General features: G+C 47.4%; 1 protein-coding gene across 1 annotated transcript in view; it reads right to left on the reverse strand.

Moving 5' to 3' along the window:
• Positions 1-19,926, reverse strand: part of Tram2 (translocation associated membrane protein 2) — a 71,081-nt gene extending 51,155 nt beyond the window's left edge. Inside the window, exon 1 of the mRNA XM_057751953.1 lies at positions 19,711-19,926. Within this exon, the coding sequence (XP_057607936.1) occupies positions 19,711-19,830 (120 nt within the window). The 5' untranslated portion in view covers positions 19,831-19,926. The remainder of the gene's footprint in view (positions 1-19,710) is intronic.
• Positions 19,927-23,405: the final 3,479 nt, after the last annotated feature.

Genomic DNA, 23,405 nt, shown 5'->3' on the forward strand with positions numbered 1-23,405 from the left:
CTGAGAAAGGCACTCTATAATAATCACAGCAGCCATTCCTGGAGGAAGCCGGGCCTCCGAACAGAAAGACAGTATATTTAGCTTAAGCATCATGGCTGAAGGTCCAGGACACTATATTTGGGCAAACCATTGATTTGGGGTTTGGTGAAGTTCTGGTTTTGGCAGAGCTGTCCTTCTCCTGCCCTGCCCCCATCGTAGGCCACATGGGCACAGCTACAGAACAAAGTTCCCGACAATTACACGGGCCATTCCGCAGACTTGGTGATAGCCCTCAGCTCCACAGAACACAAACTGCGATTCCTGCAGAGAGTGAGAGGGTGAGGGACAATCTGTGTTGTCAGACAGGGAGCCTGAAAAGAGGCATCCCTGAGTTCTAGGTGACAATCCCCAAGGATCCAGTCCTTTAAGTCACGCTTCATCTCTCTGGCTATGCTGAACTCTAACCCCGCTTCTGGAGCATCCTCCCAAGATTGAGTGGAAGTGTGTCTGCTACTTTCTGAATTCTTTTTATTGTTGTTGTTTGCTTGTTTGTTGTTGTTGTTGTTTGGAACTTGCTATGTAGCCTAGGCTCCCTTCAAACTCAAGGCAACCCTTCTACGTCAGTTTCCCAACTGCTGGGCTTACAAGTGTGCACCATCACACCCAGCAGGACATCTGTCTTCACTATCATCTAGGAGGTGCTCAATAAATGCCTGAGAAACCAACGAGGATAGTTTTTGGAGACTGACTGTACCCTGTGACTATATTCAGAACTATGTAACTATACCTCAAAATGGCCAAGATGGCTGACTTTATATTTTATATATTATATATTATATATATTTCATTATATATGATATATATATTCCTACATTCTCTTTAAGAACATATTGATACATATTATGATGACAATAAAGGAGGGGAAAGTCGGGGAGGAAGAAATGGTTGCCTGAATCAAATTTGGTACTGTAGGTTGAAGAATTTAGGTTCTACAGAAAAATCAATTAAGTAACTGATCAACAATGAATCATGGTCTATGCAAACAAAATGCCATAAGCGGGTTCTCTTCCCCATGACCTAAAGTGGGACGATCCAATAAAGCATACAGAAGGCTAGACAGACAGCCTCAAACTACCCTCCCTAACTTACCCCAAAACTCTGGATTTCAACTTCAACCCAGACCAGCACCAACTAACGCTCGTTTATTGAGATTTGCATAGATGAGCAAGCGCTGACCACTCAGCTTGTTCAGTGGTCCAGTACCTGCTACAAAGAAGCCATCCAGGAAGAGAAACCTGTCAAAATCCACCTCATACCACTTGAAGAAAGATGGTCACTCAGGTCTGAGAAGAATATGGATGCCTATCATATTAGCACTAAGAAGTGGAGGCCAGAGATTGGGAGCTCAATGCCTCAGCTATATAGAAAGTTTAGAGCCAGCCTGGGCTACATAAGATCCTGCCTCAAAACAAAAGCTCCAAAGTCCCAAACAATTCACAAATCCCTATGACGAGTGAATCTCCAAGAGACTCCACATGCCTCACTGACTAGAACCTACCAGGCCTCTTGGCCACTCCTGGAAACTCCCAAGGAATCATACATGTAATAGAAACAACAGGTTTCTGGGAAAAATCCTTTAGCTCCATATACTCCCCAGCTTACAGAGTTGTCTGTCACCAGGGGCCAGTGCACGGCATTTTATGGGCTTCAATCTCCTGTTTAAAACGGAGCACAGGACAGTGCTGAGAACTCAGGCATGTGGCTTTCAATTCCGCCTCTAGGATTTACGAGCAATGCAAGTCAGCTGGTCAGCTTCACCTTCTAACCCTTTGGTCACCCCTGAGTATAACAAGAGTAATAACTACAGCCCGGGATGGCTGTGAAGACCAGATGGGAGAATAGAGGCAAAGGGCCTATTACAGTGCTCAGGGAAGCAAACACAACTGTAGCTGAATAAACAGTGTGGTACCCTCCAATTCTACAACTGTCAGTTGCCACACACAGGCCCCCATCCTCTGAGGGCCAGTCCCAACCCCAGTGTCTTTCAGGAAGACTTCCTGTAGGCTCCAGCCTAGAAGCTCTCTCTTCTCTCCCCTCTGGGAAGAAATTGGTGAGTCAATGTTTGCCGTGAATGGACGGCCCCCAGATACAGTTCACAATGGAGCCCACACCTTACACTGATGCCCGGTGCTTCAGACAGGGTTTTTTTTGTTGTTGTTTTTTTGTTGTTGTTGTTGTTTTGTGTTTTTTTTGAGACAGGGTTTCTCTGTAGCTTTGGAGCCTGTCCTGGAACTAGCTCTTGTAGACCAGGCTGGTCTCGAACTCCCAGAGATCCGCCTGCCTCTGCCTCCCGAGTGCTGGGATTAAAGGCGTGCCCCACCACCGCCCAGCTCTGATAGGGCTTTGTTTGAAGTGTTTTGTTTCCCCAAAAGAGAACTTGGGGATGTGAAATCAATTTAAAAGCTGTACACACGTACTGGGGAGTGGGGCTGAGGGACCTTTTTTAAAAAGAGAAACATACTAAAAAGTTTTCTTTAGTCTTTCTTCCTGGAAACAAAATCAACATTGACAGTCTGTCTCAACCCTTTCTGGCTTTGCCTCTGCAGACATAAACATACGTTTTGTATTAAAATGGGCTGATACTATACATGCTAATCTAGTTCACAGGCATCAGTCCATGACCATACATAAAGCATGGCTTCATCCTGTTTTAAACAGCTATAGCGTTCCCCTGCATGGCTGTAGCCATAACCTACTAAGTGGTTCAACACAGATGGTATTTGGTGGCTTGGAATGAATCACAGTATCAGGGCAAGATAGGCGTTTGTCATCTCCATAGTCAGCAAAGCACAGCCCGCCTGGGAAGCAGGAAAGAGTGTCGTATGAACTCAGACATCTGCCTGTGAATTACAGATGAGTGTCCTACAGTCCGTCAAGTATAACTTCAATAGCTGCCGTGTGAAGGCAGAATAATGGGCAATATGCACAATACTGGACTGGAGATTTTAAAAAAAAACGCTTGAATTCAAAGGACAAACTGTTCAATATCCTTTCAGCCCTGGTTCCTTGCCTACACGGAAATTATTCACTGACCCAGCAATTCCATTCATAGGAACACATGCTATCTACACACATGCTTACATAGGAGTGTTCAGAGGGGCATCATTCAAAACTCCAAAGAGCAGAAACAACTCAAATGTTGATCACCCGACATGCGGGTTAGCCAAACACGCTATCTCCATACCATGGAACGAGTCAGGCACAACACGAATGAAGTACTGATACATGCTACAGCTGCCTAAATCTCAAAAACATAGCGCTAAATAAAAGCCAGACACGAAGGCCATATGTTGTATGATTGCATTTATATGAAATGTTCAGAACAGGCAAGTCCAGAGAAGGATTAGTGGTTTCTGGGGTGGTGACAGGGGTGGGAGGCAGCGGTCAGAAATGGATGCTAAAGTTTCTTTGGGGAATGAGGCAACCTTCTGGGCTGTGATAATGCGTGTCGGGAAAAACTGGCGAACGCTCTGAGAAGCACTGGCCTGTTGACATCAGAGCAGTAAACGGGCGGTGGGTTGTATCATAATTTAAAATTCAGGCAAAAGTTCCCGAAAAGGTATTTATCAGCTGGTAATCCTAACTCACCACTGAATTGTGGAACATGACAGGATTGCAGCCAGGATGCCGGAGGCTCTGCCACAGACACGTCTATCAACTTGACTGCCAGTCAAGTTGGACAAAGAGGTGTCACCCAGAGGTAGTGTCATCAGAAGGGAAGTGCAGGGAACCTGGAAGCTGAGGAAGCCCAGGGGGAAAAGAAGGCTTTTCCAGAAGAGGCTTGTGGAGTGTGAGGAAGGACAAACAGTAGCAGAGGGAGTGGACTTTGTCCTGAGGAGACTGTGGAGGGCCAGAGCAAGAGAAACAACAGGGAGATGTGCAAGGAAGTCAGAGGGAGGGGATGGGATGGCTGGGGAGGGTGGCTGGGGGTCATTCTTTTGTGTCACCGTGACCACTGGTAGGTTGGTTTCCAATGCTCCCATGGATGGCTCCACACTATGCACGTGTGGGCAGCACTAACTGAACTTAGTGGGTTATTTAGTGGAAGAAGAACGTGCTGAGTGGGGAAGGGAAATGGCGGTAGATATGATCATATTTCATTATACAAATGTATGAAATTCTCGGGAATAAAAAACAATACATTTTGAAATTTTTTTTTTTTTTTTTTTTTTTTTTTTTTTTTTTTTTTTTTTTTTTGGTTTTTTCGAGACAGGGTTTCTCTGTAGCTTTGGAGCCTGTCCTGGAACTCCCTTTGTAGACCAGGCTGGTCTCGAACTCACAGAGATCCGCCTGCCTCTGCCTCCCGAGTGCTGGGATTAAAGGCGTGCACCACCACCGCCCGGCCCATTTTGAAATTTTTTAAAAACAAATTCACTAGGAAACAGCTCCCTTATCCAAAGGCACGAAGCAGTACAGTTTTTTTAAAAATTCAATATATTTTTGTTGTGGTTGCTGTTACGTATTCAGGGCTTTGCTTGACGGTGAGTACATGAATGAAACAGCAAATAGTTCACTGTGGAAAGGGGCAGAGCTTTCCCTGTCTAACTATATACGACTACACACCGTCACATAGCTAAATGACCAGTGAGTGGATTTGAGCAGAGTATTAAAAAGAAAGGGGGAAAATGCCACCACCTCTCAAAACAACAAATGCAGTTATACTTTAAACCAAGTGCCCTCTCTACGAAACACCCTGAAAGGTATTTCCACACAGGAGCAAAGTGAAGCACATGCCCACACATTCTCTGTAGCACGGCTTATATGGGTGAAAGATGGGAAACAAGTCTGTGTGTCCATCAGAAGCGAGCCCAGTGAATGCATGCAGGTGAATTGTGCAATGGAAGACCATCTGCTCTCCCACATAAATGAGCAGAGTCTCTGCACTGACACGACGTCCTCCCAGACATACAGGAAACACTAGGTGCAAATCAATTTAGATAATTTTGTCTTGCTGTGCACCATAAAGGATACAACAATATATGTACTTACAGATATGCTCACAGGTACTGATACACGGAGAGAGCTGATAACATATTTTTCATCATCATCATTATTATTATCAGTATTATTGTTATTTGTGTGTATGTGTGCATGTGTGTGCATGCCTATATGTTCGAGTGGCCTTTGTGTGAACCCATGTGCCACAGCTTCCATGCTGAAGTCAGAGATCAGCTTTGTGAAGTCAGTCCTCTCCTTCCACCTTTATGTGGGTTCTAGGGATTGAACTCAGGCCACCAGACTTGTGTGGAAAGTACCTCTACTCAACGAGCAATCTTGCTGGCCTTATAGAACATTTTTACGGCTTCCTTACACTGTCATAAATAACCCAACATGAAAACACCAAAAATAGCAAAAATGGTTCTTGATGGGGGAGGAGGAGAGATGGAAGAGAACAGGTGTTGGGGGCACAGTTCTGTTTCTGAGTCATCAGCGAACTACCGAATGGTATCTACTGCAAGCCCCAGCCCCCTGGCCTTTGAAAGCTAAGACTTCAAGCTCCCGGGGTCTGTGGATGTAAGCAGCCAGTGGCTCTCAGGGTTCTCAAAGCACCTCTAACTGGTTACCTGAGACCATGGGGAGACAAGCTCGAAATGGCCATCGGTGACAGAAGGAACACGAGAGACCACCTCAGTAAACGCCCACCTCCTTCCTATGGGTATAGTGCTGGGGGCACAGTGAGTGAACCGCTTCCTTCCCTTGCTGCGGGAGAGGCCTAGCAAGGGCAAGGACCCACGCCGTCCTACTGTTTTAATGGCTCCCTGTTACAACTAGATCCGGGCCTTTGGCCAGGGGCCTTTATGGTCTGCAGCACAGATACACTGACTCATCTCATCTCTCCATAGGGTCCTTTCTTAGGGTTTCCATTCACGCACACCCCGAAAGCCGGGTGTGCTGCACACACCTGTGATCCCAGCGCCGGGAGGCGGAGGGCCGTGTGTTCAAGGTCAGCTTCAACTTCAAAGCAAGACCCTTTCTAGAGGATAACAAATATCCGAGCGCATATTTTTGAGAATTTGGATACCCATTGCTTCCCACTCTATCCATCACAAGTGTGCCTAGCCAACACGCTTTAGGCCTAGATAAGCGCCTCTTTTTAAATATAAACTATTGGGGTAAGCTCCCTTCATTGCTGTACCTCATATAAACAAGATGCCCATAACCTTGTTAGACCTCCACCTGCTCTATTCATGTTTTATCTCCAGCCCCGAGAACTCTCAGTAGACAGCAGAAGATCATCTAAGCCTGGCTAACTGGGTGAGTAAGAAACAGAAAAAATGGCCTACAGGAGGAATGAATTCCTTAAGAGGAAGGCCAGGACAGAGTCCTAAGCAGAGGTGTTTGGTGAGGTCTTGAGGGGGAGCACTAGGGAAGAAGCAAGTGCTAATAAGAATCAAAGAAGGGGGGGGGTAAGGATGATTAGAGGGCAGGGTGTGTGGGGCAAAGGTGGGAGAGACAGATGTTTGGGAAGCAACATTCCTGTTAAATAGCAGTATGGTCTTCAGGTGGTAACTGACAGTTTCAACCACACAAGCCCACCCCATACCCACACTAGAGCCTTGCTACTAGCCTGGGTCATAGAAAGCATATGGAAAAGACCGCGGAGAATCAACACTAGGGAGCACCCAGCTATGTGGGTCGCTGCTACTTCTTTCAACTTACTTCCTGGCCAGAGAGACGGGCACAGAAAGATTTCCCAAATGGAAATTCTCACATGGACCAGCCCCGCAGCCACCTTCCCAGGCTCTGTGTCCAGGCTCACCCTCCCTGCGTCTCTCCACAGCCCCAGAGCAACCTCATCACACCACCGCCCTCCTGAAAACACCCGACTGTCTCGAGGATAAGAGTTCAACTCTGGGCATGACCTCCGAGGTCTCTGGGACCAAGCCCACCTTCCCCTGGCATCTTCTCTCCCCTTCATCCTACCTCCAGAACAACCAGCATTACTCACGAACTGAGCGTGCTGGCTCCACACTTAGCCCCACTCTTCATGAAAACACACTGCTCCTCTGCCTAAGTCCTTCCACATCCACTCTATTTCCTGCCCTTCCTTAATTGGGCATATTTCCTTCCTGTTCTCAAAGCATCCTCTCTGGTAGATGACCATGCCCTCATCACTACTGGGGCTACACGCAGAACACTAATATGGCAGCTCAATATGGATGTGACTGTTTGCTTCCGATCTGCCTCCCTTCCAGGGCAAAGGTAATGTCTTTGTGGCTATACAACACATCCTTTTCCACTCTGCTTTCAGCACCCAAACGTGATGACTTTACAAAAACACTGTGCTAGGTAGTTCGATGTCAACCTTGACACAAGCTAAAGTCCCCAATTGAGAAAATGCCCTACCAGCCGTGGGCAAGCCTTTAGTGTTCCTTTTCTTCACTGATGTTGTGGGAGGGCCCAGATCATTGTGGGGGTGCCATACCCTGAGCTGGTGGTCTTGGGATGTGTAAGAAAGCAGGCTGCGGCCGGGCGATGGTGGCGCACGCCTTTAATCCCAGCACTCGGGAGGCAGAGGCAGGCGGATCTCTGTGAGTTCGAGACCAGCCTGGTCTACAAGAGCTAGTTCCAGGACAGGCTCCAAAACCACAGAGAAACCCTGTCTCGAAAAACCAAAAAAAAGAAAGAAAGCAGGCTGCGCAAGTCATGAGGAGCAAGCAGTAAGCAGCACTCCTCCATGGTCTCTGCATCAGCTCCTGCCTTCAGGTTCCTGCTTCAGGGGAGTTTCTCCCCTGACTTCCATAGATGATAGACTAGTAGCTACAAGATGAAATAAACCCTTTCCTTTCTGAGTTGCTTTTGGCCATGGTGTTTTATCACAACAATAGACACCCTGACTGAGACCAATAACAGTCAGTCAGCGTTGCAGAAGGAGGGACCAAACTAGCTCACTCCCTTCCCTGAGGCTAGGGACACAGGACAAGTTGCACCTGGCTATGGAATGGCTGAATGCTCAAGGCATGAGAAGTGATCCCTCACAATCAGGTAAGCACAAATTGCCATCCCTTTCAGCTTTCAGGGCCTGGTACAGCGTAGGGGGGTTTGATGAATGGGGGAAGGAAAGGGTGAAAGAAGGAAAGAGGGAAGGGAGACAGAGGTCAGGTGGGTGAAGAGTGCTTAATTCGGACCTCTCCCAGGGAGTGTGATAAGAAGCCAAAACTGTTTCTCTCACATTTGGGGGGAGGGGTGTGACAGCAAACTAGGCAGTAGACAAGCTCTACTTTTTATTTCAATGTGATAAAACTAGTGCTTCCCAGGAACTCTAGAAACGAATTGTCCCAGACTGCCTAACTTCCAATAGGACTATTTCTAGGCTCCAAACTCCAATATTAGTTATTGCGGATGTATAAAAACCTATGCCTAGCCGGGTGGTGGTGGCACACGCCTTTAATCCCAGCGCTTGGGAGGCAAGAGGCAGGGGGATCTCTGTGAGTTCAAGGCCAACCTAGTTTACAAAACAAGTTCCAGGACAGCTAGAAAAATAAAAATAACAACAACAACAAAAAAAACCTTTATGATTGTACACAGGTTGGAAAATATTCTAGCTCTTTCTTCAGGACTTGGAATATATTTGCAAATATGTACTGAGATATCTTGGGGAAGAAACCCAACCACAAACATGAAATTCATTTGTAATTAGGAAGGGCATCAGCTTGGTGGTAGAGAATTTGCTAGCATCCACAATTCTCTGCATTCAACCCCTACCATAGTATCAACCAAGAAGCATATTCAGGTTTACAGGTGAGATGTGAACTGGATCCGGAGGGCAGGGAGTATGGAGTTCCTCGCAAGGGTTTAGGATCATCGTCAGCTCGGATCTGCATCCTGTTTCTTGGCTGTGCTCCAAGTGGATGACACAGCCACAAAGAGAAGTTATACATAGCCGAGCTGTCACCCAGCACTTTCTGATTGTCATAACCTAAGCAGCAGGTACGGGGCTCTTATAAGGAGAGGCATCTACCCTGCCCCTTATGCACTGTATTTATAGTAATACTTCCAGCACTCCCCATATATCGATGGCATATGATTAATCCTATGTTAAGGATGAGGAAAATGAAGCATACAAAAGTTAAATTAAGTTACCCACTATGGCAGGGCTATATCGGGAATATATAGTTGGCAGAATGCAAACTCTGGCAATCTAGCCGTAAGTCCATGATTGACCTTGACCTCTGTAAACTATAGCCTCTAATAGTTTCCTAACGGAGCCAGGTCAAAAGGACCTCTTCCTATCTTCTTACTATGAGAACAGAAAAGCATTGTGGTAAATAGCACCATCCAAGAGAACGTTCTGTGAACCAAATACTCTCTAAAACTGTGTTACTGATTTTTCGAATTAATTTATAGTTAAGTATGACGGTAGTTAATTAAGTGGCTATTGTTTTGATAGGCATAAGTGTGAACAACCTGGGGTTAATAAAATTCCGGTATTTCATTTTGTTATTATATTTATTTATCTATTCATTTATTTATTTAGTGTGTGTGTGTGTGTGTTTAAGTCACAGGACAACTTGTAGGAGTCATTTTTCTATAGAGACTGAACTCAAGTTATTAGGCTCAGTAGCAAGGGCCCTTTACCCACAGAAAGCCATCTCCCTGGTTCCCCAAACTGTAGTACTTCAATGTCAGACAGGATGGCTGATTCTTACTTGAAAGCAGACATCAGAAGAGCATTAAGCACTGATGCAGAGGGCACAGTGGTGCACATCTGTAATCTAGCACTCAGAAGTGGGTTTCAGGCTAGCATGGACCAGAAGGAGATATCATCAAAAAAAAGAAAAGAAAATCAAAACTACCCTGTCCCTTGTCATCCCCAATAGTGTATGGAAGAAAGCATGCCACTGTTGGTCAGAGTAGAAAAGGAAAGATGAAGTGGGAAGTAAGGTCAAGCTAGAACACTGGGGGGAGGGGAATAGTAGGAGCAGAGAGCAGAGAAAAAGGCAGAGAGGGGGCAAAAACACACAGAACGAGGCATCGATCTATCATGAAATGGGAAAAGTAGTTTTTGAAGTCTAAGGTCCCAGAGTACACTCAGAGGGTTGGGGTGACAAAACGAGACATTGCCGAGCAAAGTGCATAGGGCAGTCAGCCCAGGCAGGGACCAGGCTAGCTACTCTGTCCTCTCCCCTAGTCAACCTGGGAGAACACGTTAGGGGTCAGACAATGACTCCATATCCTTTTCAATATGGACGTTTTCCTTCCCTACCTGAGTTCTGCTACACTGCAATTACATGTCAAACCAAAACTTCAGACACTGATTCCAGCTCAAATGAAAAAGAGAAGCAGAAGCTTTAATCTAGCAGAGGCACTGCTGTGCTCAAGCTAAATAATGTCACAATCTGTGTGGGCGGAGGAAGGCAGGTTCCTCCTTCAATCCCTTCCTCTTCCTCCCTGGCAGTTTAGGGGCTCTGCCCTTGTTGTTCAGGTCCATGGTAGGAAGAAGCAGCTGAGCTATAGGGGAGCCAATCTACCCCACCTCCACTCACTCACCTCACCCCCCCCCACACACACACACAAAGCCAGTGTAGCCCAGAGAAGTGAAGGGTCTTGTAGGGACCACACAATTACAGGAAGAATTCACGTCCCAGAGTTCATCGCTTCTACTATAACTATACACCTACCTCCCTGCTGCCTGCCTCCACAGGGCACTAGCCACAAATCCATCTCTGAGGAAAACTCTCTAGACTTTTTGCCCAAGCTAAAGACAAAACGGCTATTGAACAAAAAGGAAATCAATCCATCAACCATCAAACATTCTTTGCCACTTCACCATCTCCATTTCACACAGCAGTGACAGACTCCATACTGATAAGTTACCCCTTGCCTACTGAGGTCAGAAGTTGATCCAGCACCACTACAAGTTGAAAACATACTCTTAAGTCTAGAAGTATGGGGTCTGAAAAGTTCAACTCTGCTCCGAGGTCTGAGGAATTCGTGTCAGCCGGAAGTTGGGCATTGTGAAGCAGACCTTGGGGTTTCCTGGAGAACTCTAAGAATTGCTGGAGGGGAGGCTCATTTTCCCAAGGACTAGAGATATCCAAGAGGCCCCAGACTGCTCTTAATGTTATCCGTGGTCCCTTTAAACACGAGCCATGCTCTCACTGACTCAACACCCACTTGGTAAAGATTCCGGCACTACACTAGGTACTAACCAGAAATCACTAAGTGCTGATTAACTAAAGAGATCTTCCCTTCATGGAGCAGAGGTCAGCAGGGTTGGGGAGAGAGCCCTAGAAACTCCATCGGTATCTACCCGCTGTCCTGGAGGACACGTCTTTCTCCCTCCCTAGCCACAGACAGCTTAGCGCTGGTGGTGTGCCACTCAACATAATTTCCTGTAGAAAGAAAGAAAGAAAGAAAGAAAGAAAGAAAGGAAGGAAGGAAGGAAGGAAGGAAGGAAGGAAGGAAGGAAGGAAGGAAGGAAGAAAGAAAGAAAGTTCTTTTTAAAAAAATTCTGAGAAGAAAAAGAAGAAACACTCTCTGTGGTAGAGTCTATCTTTATAATGAAGATGTAGAACGGCCTGATTAAGCAAAACTCTGTGACTGGAAAATCCAGGAGTTTTATTAAGAAGTTCCTTCCCACTGATATGGTGGCTTATGCTAGCCATTCCAGTAATTGGGAGGCTAAGACAGGAGGACACCCTTGAGTTTAAGGCCAGCCATGCTCTACCTCAAACAAACAAACAAGCAACAATAAAATGCAGCAGGGAGCCAGGCATGAAGAAGAGGCCAGTAGTTCTCTATGACCTGGAGGTCAGCTTGTTCTACACAGCAAGCTCCAGGCCAACCAAGGCTACAGAGGGAGATGCTGTCTCTAAATAAATAAACAAATAATAATAAACAACAACAAAATCCCAGAGCGGGGTGTAGCGCAGTGGTAGAACGCTTGCCTAGCATATACAAAGCCTAGTTTTTATTTTCAGTCCTGGAAACAAAAATCTTAAAAACACCATATGGCAAGTTAGGGCGACAGGTGAGTCCATAACCCACATGACACACAAGCATGAGGACCTAAATTTAGATCTTCAGCACCTACATCAGAGCTGGTCATGGGAGCAAGTCTCTGTAACTGTAACAAGTGGATCCCGGAGCTCTCCGGCCAGCGATGTTAGCCAGATCGTTAAACTGTGGGTTCAGTGAGAGACCATGACTCAAAAAACTAAGGTAGAGAATAGAGGAGGACACTCAGATTGACTTCCAGCCTTCACACTCATGCACACATATGTGTTCACAGGGACCCCCCCCACATACACACACAGTCTGTTAGGGATGGAACTTTTGATGCCTGCTACCAAAAACTCCTAGGCTGAAAACCTATCCCCAGTGAGATGGCCTTAGAGGTAGGACTTTGAAGGATAATTAATCACAATTACAAAGCCTTCATTATGGGCTTAGTGCCCTTACTACAGAGATCCCAGAAATCAAGCACCCCTTTCTGTCCTTCCTTCCTTCCCTTCTCTCTGCTATGTAAAGATACAGATTTGCCACTGCATGCCAGGAAACGGACGTTCCCCCAAAACAAGGTCTTAGATTTACTTGGACTTGAAAACAGTGATAAAGAATTGCTGCTTTCTAAAGCCCGCAAACCTACAGGATTTTGATAGCAGTCCCTATGACTTGCTCAAAGTAGTAACAGGCCGGGCGGTGGTGGCGCACGCCTTTAATCCCAGCACTTGGGAGGCAGAGGCAGGTGGATCTCTGTGAGTTCGAGACCAGCCTGGTCTACAAGAGCTAGTTCCAGGACAGGCTCCAAAACCACAGAGAAACCCTGTCTCGAAAAACCAAAAAAAAACAAAAAACAAAAAACAAAAAAACAGATGTACGGGTGCCAGATGTGCCTGGCAAGTTCTCGCTCTTCTCCCCTAAACCCTGATGCCCACCACCAGGATGCTAGTTCTTAATATGTGCTCTTCCACCAAGCACAGTGGCTTGAGGTTGAGCCCAAGGCCGCACCTGTCACACACATCAAGCTTAAAGCCTGACTCTCATACACAGTTTTCTTTATTTTTTCCTCGTGGTCCACGGGTTTGAATCTAGGGCTTTGCGATTGCTAGGCGAGCAATCTACCAATGAGCTATATCTCAGCCCATGTTCTACTTTTTAATGCAGGATCTCACTATGCTGCCCAGGTTAGCTTTGATCTCTTAACATTCTGGACCCAGCCTCCTCAGTAGCTGGGTTCACTGGCCTCGACCACCATGGTCAGCTCAGTGCATCAGCTTTAAGGTCCCACACTGTGACCTTTTTGAGGACGGGGCCCCAACCTTCTTCCTCTCTGCATTCCCTGAGCTCACACAAGTACCTCACAGGTACTCTGTCATTTAATAGGAATTTGACAAATGAATGGACCCAGGGCTCTTCAGTATCATATGCTACTTTCAAGACTTACTTCACACAGAGACTGGCACTCAAGGACAGAGTCTAGAGTTCAGGGCAGAGATACAGAAGATGCACCAGAGATGGATTGGGTGTGGTTCCAGGTTTGTGAAACATTTACTTTAATTGTCTGGGACATATCTCTCAACCTCTTCGGAGGTGGGGCTTATTTTTCCCTTCTGTAAACAGCAGATGATTTCTTAAGTTGGCCTCTAAGGTCATGAACTCATAAAATAGAAACTCATAAAATAGTTGTGCCCTTGAGCTGTGACCACAGGATTAACTGGATGATAAGTCAGTGAGCCAGCTACAACCAGAAGCCTCTTATCTCACACAGATGTTGGATAATGGCAGTGGCAGGCAACGCTCTTGTTCATTCCTCTGTGTTCACACAGGACAGACACACACATTTGGGTCGTTCTTCTTTAGTCTCCTTGAGGGAGATATGAATTTCAATGATCATTCTAAGCAGAAAAGCTTCCCAGTGGAATGGCTCACAGATGTTACTTCCAGGTAATAAACAGATCCATTCAGACAAAGGAAAACAAAGTCGCCTGTGCTTACACTCCAGACAACCCATTCGAGGAGGCAACGGAGCTGAGTTCTAAATTGCTGAGTTCTTATTTTGGCTCTGACTCTAACTTACAGTGCATGGTCATTGGCCAAATCTCTCCTCGAGAAGTCAAGGCTCTGGATGAGTGCGACAACCCCCATAAACCATCCCGGTTGCAGGGTGAGGTCAGTAAAACATTTCACAGATGCAAAACGCTGCCAGTCCCTACAGACAAATGAAAGACATCAAGAGGCAATGTGGCAGCCCTCCTCACAACCCCGGGGCTCAACACACTCACCAGAGGGCCCAGAGGCCTTGGCACCCCCAACTCACAATCGGGATTCCATTTCCTCTGTTCAAAAGCAAGAAAAGCCATGTGAACTTACACCATCCAGAAAAACCCCTTGCAAAGCTCTCTAAACCACACAGTTAGCTCACAACATAATCAGCTCTGCCAAAGCTGGGTCTGGTTCTCCACAGCAGGACATCTGAGACAGCGGGGGTAAATCAGGGCAAAGTAACTGAGTACTTGGAGGATATAAAGGCCTGCCCCTGAAAGAGGGAGACCTGCTCGGGAGCCCTATTTGTAGTTTTGCTGCTTTCTTCCCCACCCCAGCCCCTCCTTTCTTAAACCATTAGGTACCAATGGATACCAGATACACAGCACTGGATAAGAAGGTTAAGAGATAGGATCAGGAAAGTTTCCCACCAAGGCTAGCTAATAGCACAGTGGCCGATTAGAAAGCGTTTCTGCCGTGTGGGAATCCTAATCTGCTCTTATCAGACCTCTGGCTTCATCCCTTATCAGGCACTTGGATTGAGAGGTACATCAGCTATACCACAGGATGTTTTCTGGGGCCCCTGCCCACAACGAAGCACAGGAAAAAAAAAAAAAAAAGCCATGCCTGCCAGGCCAGAGGGAAGCTTTCACCATAGCAACACATGTTATTCCACAAACAGTCGGGACTGAGTCGCTCTGCTGTGACCAGACTGGATAGGGGCTCTGAGAAAGAAGCCACTGAGGATTCACAGGACAGAGACAGCAAGAGAAGAGACACCTCTTTAGCTTCCAGGGCAGTTTCCTTGTAGTCTTTATTGCTCCAGAGCTGACTCTGGCAGCACCAAGACCCCCTGGAACCCACACCCTGTGTTCTAAGTAGACAAATGTCCGAGAGGAAAAACGTGTTGTGTGTGGCACAGCCACAGCCCAGGGATCCTTTGGGGATGGGGGAATTAGGGTCACTCATTTGAACGGGAGAATTTAGGAGAAAGGTATCCATCTCAAAATGTGTCACTCCTACAATGACACAGAGCCAGGGCCTAAATGAGAGGTCTAGGAGCGGAAAGCAGACCCTGAGAGCCAACGGTGACCCGTGCGACTGTGGAAGAATTGGGGAAGCACCCCTGTGCTGGGGGATCTTTAACATATCAGTCTTCATCTTGTACTTGAAGTCAAAATTTCACCAGCTGACCAATAGCATCCTTCACTTTTGCCAAAAGAAGAATAATAAATATTCCCCTTCATCCCATAGGCGAGGGTTAAACTGGAACCCTGATCAAGAGAAGCTCAAACACCAAGCTTCTGGTCTGTTGCTCAAATCACTGAGTGCAACATGCAGAAATTCACCCAAGCAAGGCACCCATGAGAATGAGGGAATCCTGGGGGCCTTGAGCGTCCCTACCAGACTGCTGTTTCAAGCTCCTGGACTGGAGGCAAAAGTCAGAAATTATAAAAACTGACAAACATCTCCAAAAGTGCATTAGAAATTAGAAAAAAAGAAAAAAGAAAAACAGACTTGACATCCACAGGTGTACCTATGAGCCACTAATATGCTTCTATTAACCCAAGAGAAGAATCTTTTCACAATGCATAACGTTTCTTTTCACCTTACATCAGGAGACAGGACTGCCTGTCTGGTTGCAGGCTGTGACACCCACAGGTACATCCATGAGTATGAACTGGTGCCACAGACCCACGCCGAGCCGCTCCCCCCCACCCGCCCAGTACAAACACTTATGACACCTGCAGTGGGCTTCCATTATATGTACTGCAGATATTTCTTCCTGACAAGCTGCCATGGGGTCGGGAACAGGGAAGAAAGCAGTTCCTGGAAGAAAGGAACCACCTCCCACACCTGCCTCAGAAAATAAGTTTAAAAGCCCAACCTAGCTACCATTCCTATCTCCTCTGCATCCTAAACCCTCACATCCTCATCATGGCCGATACAAACACCAAACACGAAACCGACAAATGACCCTCAGAACCTCAGAAACATTTCCCCGCCGCTGCAGAAAACGGAAGAAGAAACTAGTCTCTGTCTTGAGATGACGGTTTCAAGGTGGTACAGAAATTGCTTCCTCTGCTCCGGCCGTCCCGACTCCTCATTCTCCGGTCACTAATGAAAGAGTTGTCCTCTTTCCCTGCTTGTTTCAGGTCAGAAACGTGGCACCAGGCACTGGAAGCGAAGGGGAGGGGAGGGGTGGCTCCTTTCAAATATGACTTATCCACACATCCCAACTGGCCACCCACACCCTGAAGAAGCACACTCCACCTAAGAAAGTCCGAACTGTGGAGAAGAAAACAGCCTCTAACACCCGAAGCAGAGTTAAGAAAGAGAAAGCTGGAAAGGAAGGGGGGGGGGGATAAAGTTCCACATTCCTGACATTTTTTAGCCAAGTGCAACGGCTGCACAGAACAGCTCTACTCCAAACAGACATGAGATGGGACAAAACCTGGGATGGGGAAGAAGCTGTCCCTGCTTTGGAAATAAGACAACCCAAAACTAAACTAAAAATGCGTCGGAGTGTGGCTTGGAGGAACAGGGGCCAGACAGTCTTTCATGTGTTCCCAAAAGGAAGTGATCCCAAGGGAAGGAATTTGGCGTCAACATCTCCCTAAAGACAGAAGTGAAGCCCTGGGGACCCTGAGAGGGAAATCAAAACCCAGGACGGCTGCAGAGGTGACTGGCAAGGGAAGGTGGATGTGGATATGAAGTCTGTGGCTTGCCAGAGTGTGGGGAGGGGGTCTAGGAAACAGCAGGGACTAGGCAGGGGACTTTTGGGAGGCGGTGATGACGAAAGTCACATTCTATTTGAAGAATTAAAATACAGCTTTCCTGGTTCAGCTTCCCAAATCAAGGAATCCTAGCCTGGCCCAAGATTCAAATTCAGGGGTCTGATGGCTTTTATCCCTGCTCCCCTACAGCTCCCTCTGTCCTCACTTCTCGAGAAATCTTTCTACTAGATGTCCACACACACACACACACACACACACACACACACACTCAGCACCCACCAACACCACCCTTGGAAAGATCCCAGAAAAAGTCAGTGTCTCCTCAGCCCCTCCTTTCCAGGATGGTTCTGTTCTCAGAGATAGCTATGATAGATAAGATATGATAGCTAAGATAACCGATCGCACACACGCAGGCCCACACACATACAGACACAATCTCTTTACAGTCAGTGGGTGAGAATGGATGGTGAAGACCTACTACACACTCGGCACAGATCAGGAACCTTCGAAGAGGAGGTTCAGGGGAGAGCCCCCTTCCTCCTAAACCAGCTCAGACTGGTGCTAAGTCCTCAAAGCGTCTTCTGAAAGAAACATCTGTCCTGTGAGTCCCAAAGGGCTAAAGTACTACAGAAAAAGATGGGTCAGCGGAAAGACTGACATCTCCACCAAGTCTGTTCTACGACCCTAACGCCACTTGAAGGAAAATGGCTTTCTTTTTTTCTCACCTTGGTCCTTTCTCTTCCATCAGGTAGTAGCAATGACAATTCCTGACATGGCAGATTCTACAGACCTAAGGCAAAGGACTTCCCGCAAGGCTAAAGATAGTGAACAAAGGAGGCAGGAGTGCAAACACTAGGCGTCTCTTTATTGCACAACACGAAGGCAGGAAACCCCAAAAATCTTAACAAACGCTAGAGATAGCAGAGCCACGGACTAAGCAAGAGGCTGTGGCCAGCTGTGGAGCACATGGCTACAAGATTTATAATTGACACATGTGTCATTCCAACCCTACCCTTCAAGAACTAGAGCAAGGCCCTGAGAAGTCTCTTAGAATGGAGGACAACAAAATAGACAGAAAGCAAACGCTAAGCAGGTTCTCTGCTTTCTCAATAAGCCACTATGTTAAATAATAAGAAGGGTCCAGGAGCAAAAAACAGATTCTCTCATTGATAGGGAGAAATGGCTTTTGTTGGTGATAAACAACCTCAGCCTAAAGCTTTACACGGCTGTAAGGAAGACCAGTTTTAATGGCTTCTTCAATGATGGGGAAACTGAGGCTGCAATCAGTCTTCAATGGAACAGTCTTCTCCAGAAGCTCAAGGGAAACATGAGGGGAGGGGAGGGGAGGGAAGGGGAGGGGAGGGGAGGGAAGGGGAGGGGAGGGGAAAGGAGGGAAGGGGAGAGAGTGAACTGGTAGCATTACTGATAGAGCGTGGACCCCAGTCACAGCTTCTCTCCTGCAAACCCTACAGCCTGGCCAAGGGCATGCATCCAGCCAAGAGCTGGCCATCAGAAGAGGCCCCCCACTACTAGAGGGCAGCAGGTTCATCAGCCAAATAGGACCTGTGTCAGCAACAGAAGGGAGACACGGGTAGCTGTAGGGATGGCCAGGCAACTTTTAAATGGCACGGCTTCTTAATATCCTTCAGAATGCAGATCAGCAACCTTACCCCGAAGGGAGGACAGGAGCTTCGGGACCAGGAGGCTACAGTGAGAGTGAGGGAGTGTATCGCATCACAACACACACACACACACATACACACACACCACAGCAAACCCATATTCTGTGTCCTCCAGTCCTTCCTTCCTACTTTTCAGTATCATCGTTTTTCCCACTCTGTAGTAGGGACCACCAACCCCTTGGATTCTGACCCCTTGGTTTACACAGACAGTTCTGAGGCCTACACCAGCACACTGCTGACGTAGATTTAGAGTTCCGTCCTCTGTTCCCACCCCATTCGCCTGCAGCTAGAAGAGAATCACCTTTCACCTAAAAGCAGAGGGTATCCCCGCCCCTCTCCTCGAACCTGAAAAAGGGGTCGAGGGTGAGGTTCTGGGTCTAATTCACACATCCATCCACAGGGAGAGACCAACAGACCAAAGTGCCAAAGGATATCTTAAAACTAACGCTTTAGGTCATAATTAAAGAGAGGTTGGTTGAAGAAGGCCCCCACTGGAATGGAGCCAGGGCCACATGTGAACACCTGGAGCAAGCTCCAGAGGTTAGGATGAAGAACGCCCAGAAAGCCACAGAAAAGGTGAAGGGTTAGGGTCCCTCTCCCTGGAAGAACCTAGAAGATCTGGCGGCCCCCACTTGGGAGGAGGGGGAATTGTGCAATTACTGTGGGTCTGGGAGTCTCCCAACTTGGCACCAGGACGCCAGAAAGGAAACCCCAGTCCTGGGGCCAAGAAGGCAGCGCTTCGATTGGTTCGAGGCTAGGCGTGGATTTCAGAGATGCAGAGAGACAGTTGCAGGGTACCATGGGTGCCCAAGGGGGCGACAGAGCATGGCATGGCCCGAACAGCCAGGAGCTAGGGGTGCTTGTCCATCATGTCCTAGGTCCAGGCCAGGGTGGATACAGTGCACAAAGCCAGAGGTGCAGATAACGTGCGAGACAGCCAGGCACGCTCCGGGCCAGATGAGGTCAGGGAATCCCTGTCTTCACCGCGGTGTCCTGGAGACGGGACCGCCTGCCCCTGCAGTACCCCTCCCCGCTCTACTCACCTCAAACATAAGCCCGATGAGGACGCAGAGCACCAAGCAGAAGCCGATGTCTGCATGGTTGTGGATAACGAACTCCTGGCTGAAGAGCGGGTAACTTTTCGTCCTCCTACGGAAAGCCATGGCAGCGGGCGTGCACTGCTTGCGGGGGCCCGCACCCTCGCTCAGCAGCCGCAGCGAAAACTTCTCCTCCGGCCCGGCCCGGTCCGCCCGCCAGCCCGGCTGCCCAGCGCGGAACAACTTCGGGCCCCGCCCCCTTCCTCCGACCGCCCCGCCCCCGGCCTGCCGCCCGGAACCGCCCCTGGCCACAGCCCGCTCCCCGCCGGGGCCGCACAGGCGCGGACCTATGGCCACGCCCCCTTCCTCCGACCGCCCCGCCCCCGGGCCGCAAAGGCGCGCGCTCCAACCACGCCCCCGTCCTCCGTCCGTCCCGCCCCCAAGCCCCAGCAGCGGGCGCCGCCGACCACGCCCCCTAAGCGAGCCAGGAGCACTTAACCCTCGGGCTGTGCCCAGGCTGCGGTCTCGGCCGGGGTACACAGGGGTGACCCTCACTGAGACGCGGGAATAGAAGCCCTGTCCTCCGGCTCCGAGAGGAGGCGGTGCCCGCGCAGCCGGACAGGAAGTGGGCCTGGATCCCACTCCTCGCTCCTGGCTTCTTCCTCTGCAGGAAGGGCCCGGAGCGGGAAGCTTTGTGCTGGCCTGCTTGCTGGCCTCAGCCCCGCACTGGATCTTAAATGAATGCTTGGCTACTCCAGTGTTGAGGGCTTGCACAAGGCTAAGTTCAACCGCTCAGAACCTCCCTGCAGCGCCCCAAAGGCCCTGCCTTTGTAGGGCCTACTTTGCAATGGGGTGCAGGTAGCCAAGGTTTGACACCCCCCCCCATTTAAAAGACCAGGTGTTACCCTGAATTCGTTTTCCAAGTCTCACCCAAAATCTACTAGTCAGTATTGATTAGAAGTGGAAGAATAAACACTGAAGAAACAAAAAAAACTTTCTCATCCAAAGTTTCCATTTAATCATTAAGTTTTTAAAATACTTCCGGAAGGACAAAAGGTCTTTTAAAATAAATTATACTGGCAAATATTGGATTTAATCCTGCCAATAATGAAGGAGCAACTAATCACTTCTAAATGTACAGAAATGCAAAATGAATAAAGAACTGTTTAATTTCTTTTTTAAAATTAGTTACACAGTTATTTCACTTCTGAGTAAATATGAGTTGGCAAAAAAATGGCAGAGTCTGAGCGCAACTGGAACTGAATGGAGTTCCTAGAGAAATATACCTTCTATATTCTATATTGCATACTATTTAGTATACAGCCCTGGGCCTTCAAACTCCCAGGGAAACAGAAAAAGCATATTAATGCCTATATTGAACTAACATTTGTTTAATGTCAAAACTGGTGTGGGTGTGTGTGTCTGTGTGTGGATCTGTCTGTCTGTCTGTCTGTCTGTCTGTGTTTGGTTTGTGATGTATGGGGGTGCACATGCACGAGCTCACAGGTTAGAATATTTTCATGCAGGCATTCACTCCACATGGAGATCAATCAGCTGACCCTGCAGGCCTCACCTTTCTTGTTGATCCAAGGTCTCTCTTCTTGTTGGTTTTCCGACTATGTAGCCCAGGCTAGCTACTCCCCTTGCTTCTGAACACTTTTCTGTCTCCGCCTCCGTTCCCCCAGTAGAAATGTTCCTGCTATGTGGTCAACTCTTACACTGGTTCTGGGGATTCAAACTTAGGCTCTCATGCTTGCATAGCTATGCAATCATTTCACTCACTGAGCCGGCCCCCCAACCAAGACTCTTGTTAAACAGGTCCCAGCCTTTAGAAGAACAAAAGGATTAAGAACTCTGGAGTAGTTTGACTTTCTATGTAGACATGTTCTAATGGACAAATGATAGCCCAGCCAATCAGTCTGAGCCCTGGGAAAGTGAGTTCTTAAATAAAAACTGGAATCCTAGTATTTGAAATGATGCTACCTAACTGTCCCCCCACATCCCACAATGATTTGTAGGAATTTCCTTCAAATGTGTAATAGTGTCAATCTAACATCAATACTTAAGATCAAAAACCCCGGGAAAACAGACAGTAGAACTTCCCCATTTATAAATAAGACACCTGAAATAAAAGAGATGGCTTAGACGATACTCTTGGTGCGGATAGCCAGTTCTTCTTCCCTTTGAAATACAGTTGAAAAGTCAGACATAAGATTCTGAGATGAGGTTTGATAGTGAGTGCATTGCATTGACACCAATACAGGAAGTGCTGAAAGTTGTCTTCAACCACCTTGGCTGTCTCTAAACCACCCAAGCCATCTTAATACAAACAATGAGTTAAATATTTCCCCAAATATTTTTTTTTTTTTGGTTTTTTCGAGACAGGGTTTCTCTGTGGCTTTGGAGCCTGTCCTGGAACTAGCTCTGTAGACCAGGCTGGTCTTGAACTCACAGAGATCCGCCTGCCTCTGCCTCCCAAGTGCTGGGATTAAAGGCGTGCCCCACCACCGCCCGGCCCCCAAATATTTTTTTTAATTTTTGTTTTTTTTTTTCCTTTTTTTTTTTTATTCTTTTTTACTTAAAATTTCCAACTGCTCCCCGTTTCCCATTTCCCTCCCCCAACTCCCACATATTGCCCCCTCCCCCCGCTCCCTTCCCCCTATCCCCACTCCACTTCTCCTCCCCCTAGTCCACTCCCCCTCCCTCTCGATACTGAAGAGCAGTCCAAATTCCCTGCTCTACATGAAGACCAAGGTCCTCCCACTTCTAATTTTTGTTTTTTTGTGACAGGTTTCTCTAAGCAACAGTTCTGGCTGTCCTGGAACTCCCTTTGTAGACCAGACTGCCCTTGAACTCACAGAGATCTGCCTGCCTCTGCCTCCTAAATGCTGCGGGTAAAGGCATGTGCCACCGCTGCCCAGTTCCCTGTACTTTCAATACACACTCAATACTGAGAATTGATGGCATCCCACATTTTGTAAAAAACTTTGCAAGCCTATTCCCAACTCTTCTTATTCACTCAGAGTCCTGTAAATTCTTACGGTAGAATTTCTCTCACCAATCCTCATCTCCATCATTCTACACATGAGCCCCACATATCACCCATGTATTTCTCTAACTTCATTATTACCCTGTTTATTACCCATTTCGTCTGGAATGTCCATGGGCATCTACCACATGGCAAACACCTTAGTTACGAGAACAAAGACATATGACAACCTAGGTGTGGTGGTTTTATATGTCTTTGTGGGTTAAATGTCCCTTGACCGTAGGCTAGACTTCACAGACAAAAGTTCCTATCCTGCCCAGTCCCCCAGCCATTCAGTCCCAAGTAAACACAGAGGCTTACATTAATTATAAACTGTTTGGCCTATTTCTCAGGCTTATTGCTAACTAGTCCTTATGACTTAAATCCACCCATAATTCTTGTCTGTGCTTAGCCATGTGGCTTGGTACCTTTTTGCAGTGAGGTGTTATCATCTTGCTTCCTCTGCGTCTGGCTGGTGATTGCCTCTCTGCATTTCCTCTTCCCAGAATTTAGTCTGGTTTCCTGCCTGGCTACTGGCCAATCAGCATTTTATTACACCAATATGAGTGACAAATCTTTACAGAATACAAGACCCACAGCAAGACTTACTGTGGTTACTTCTAACGGAAAATGGTATGTGATTTTTTTTTTCTTTTCCCTCTAATACTAGGTT

This window comes from Chionomys nivalis, chromosome 19 (assembly GCF_950005125.1).
Source record: "Chionomys nivalis chromosome 19, mChiNiv1.1, whole genome shotgun sequence".
NCBI classification, from domain to species: domain Eukaryota; kingdom Metazoa; phylum Chordata; class Mammalia; order Rodentia; family Cricetidae; genus Chionomys; species Chionomys nivalis.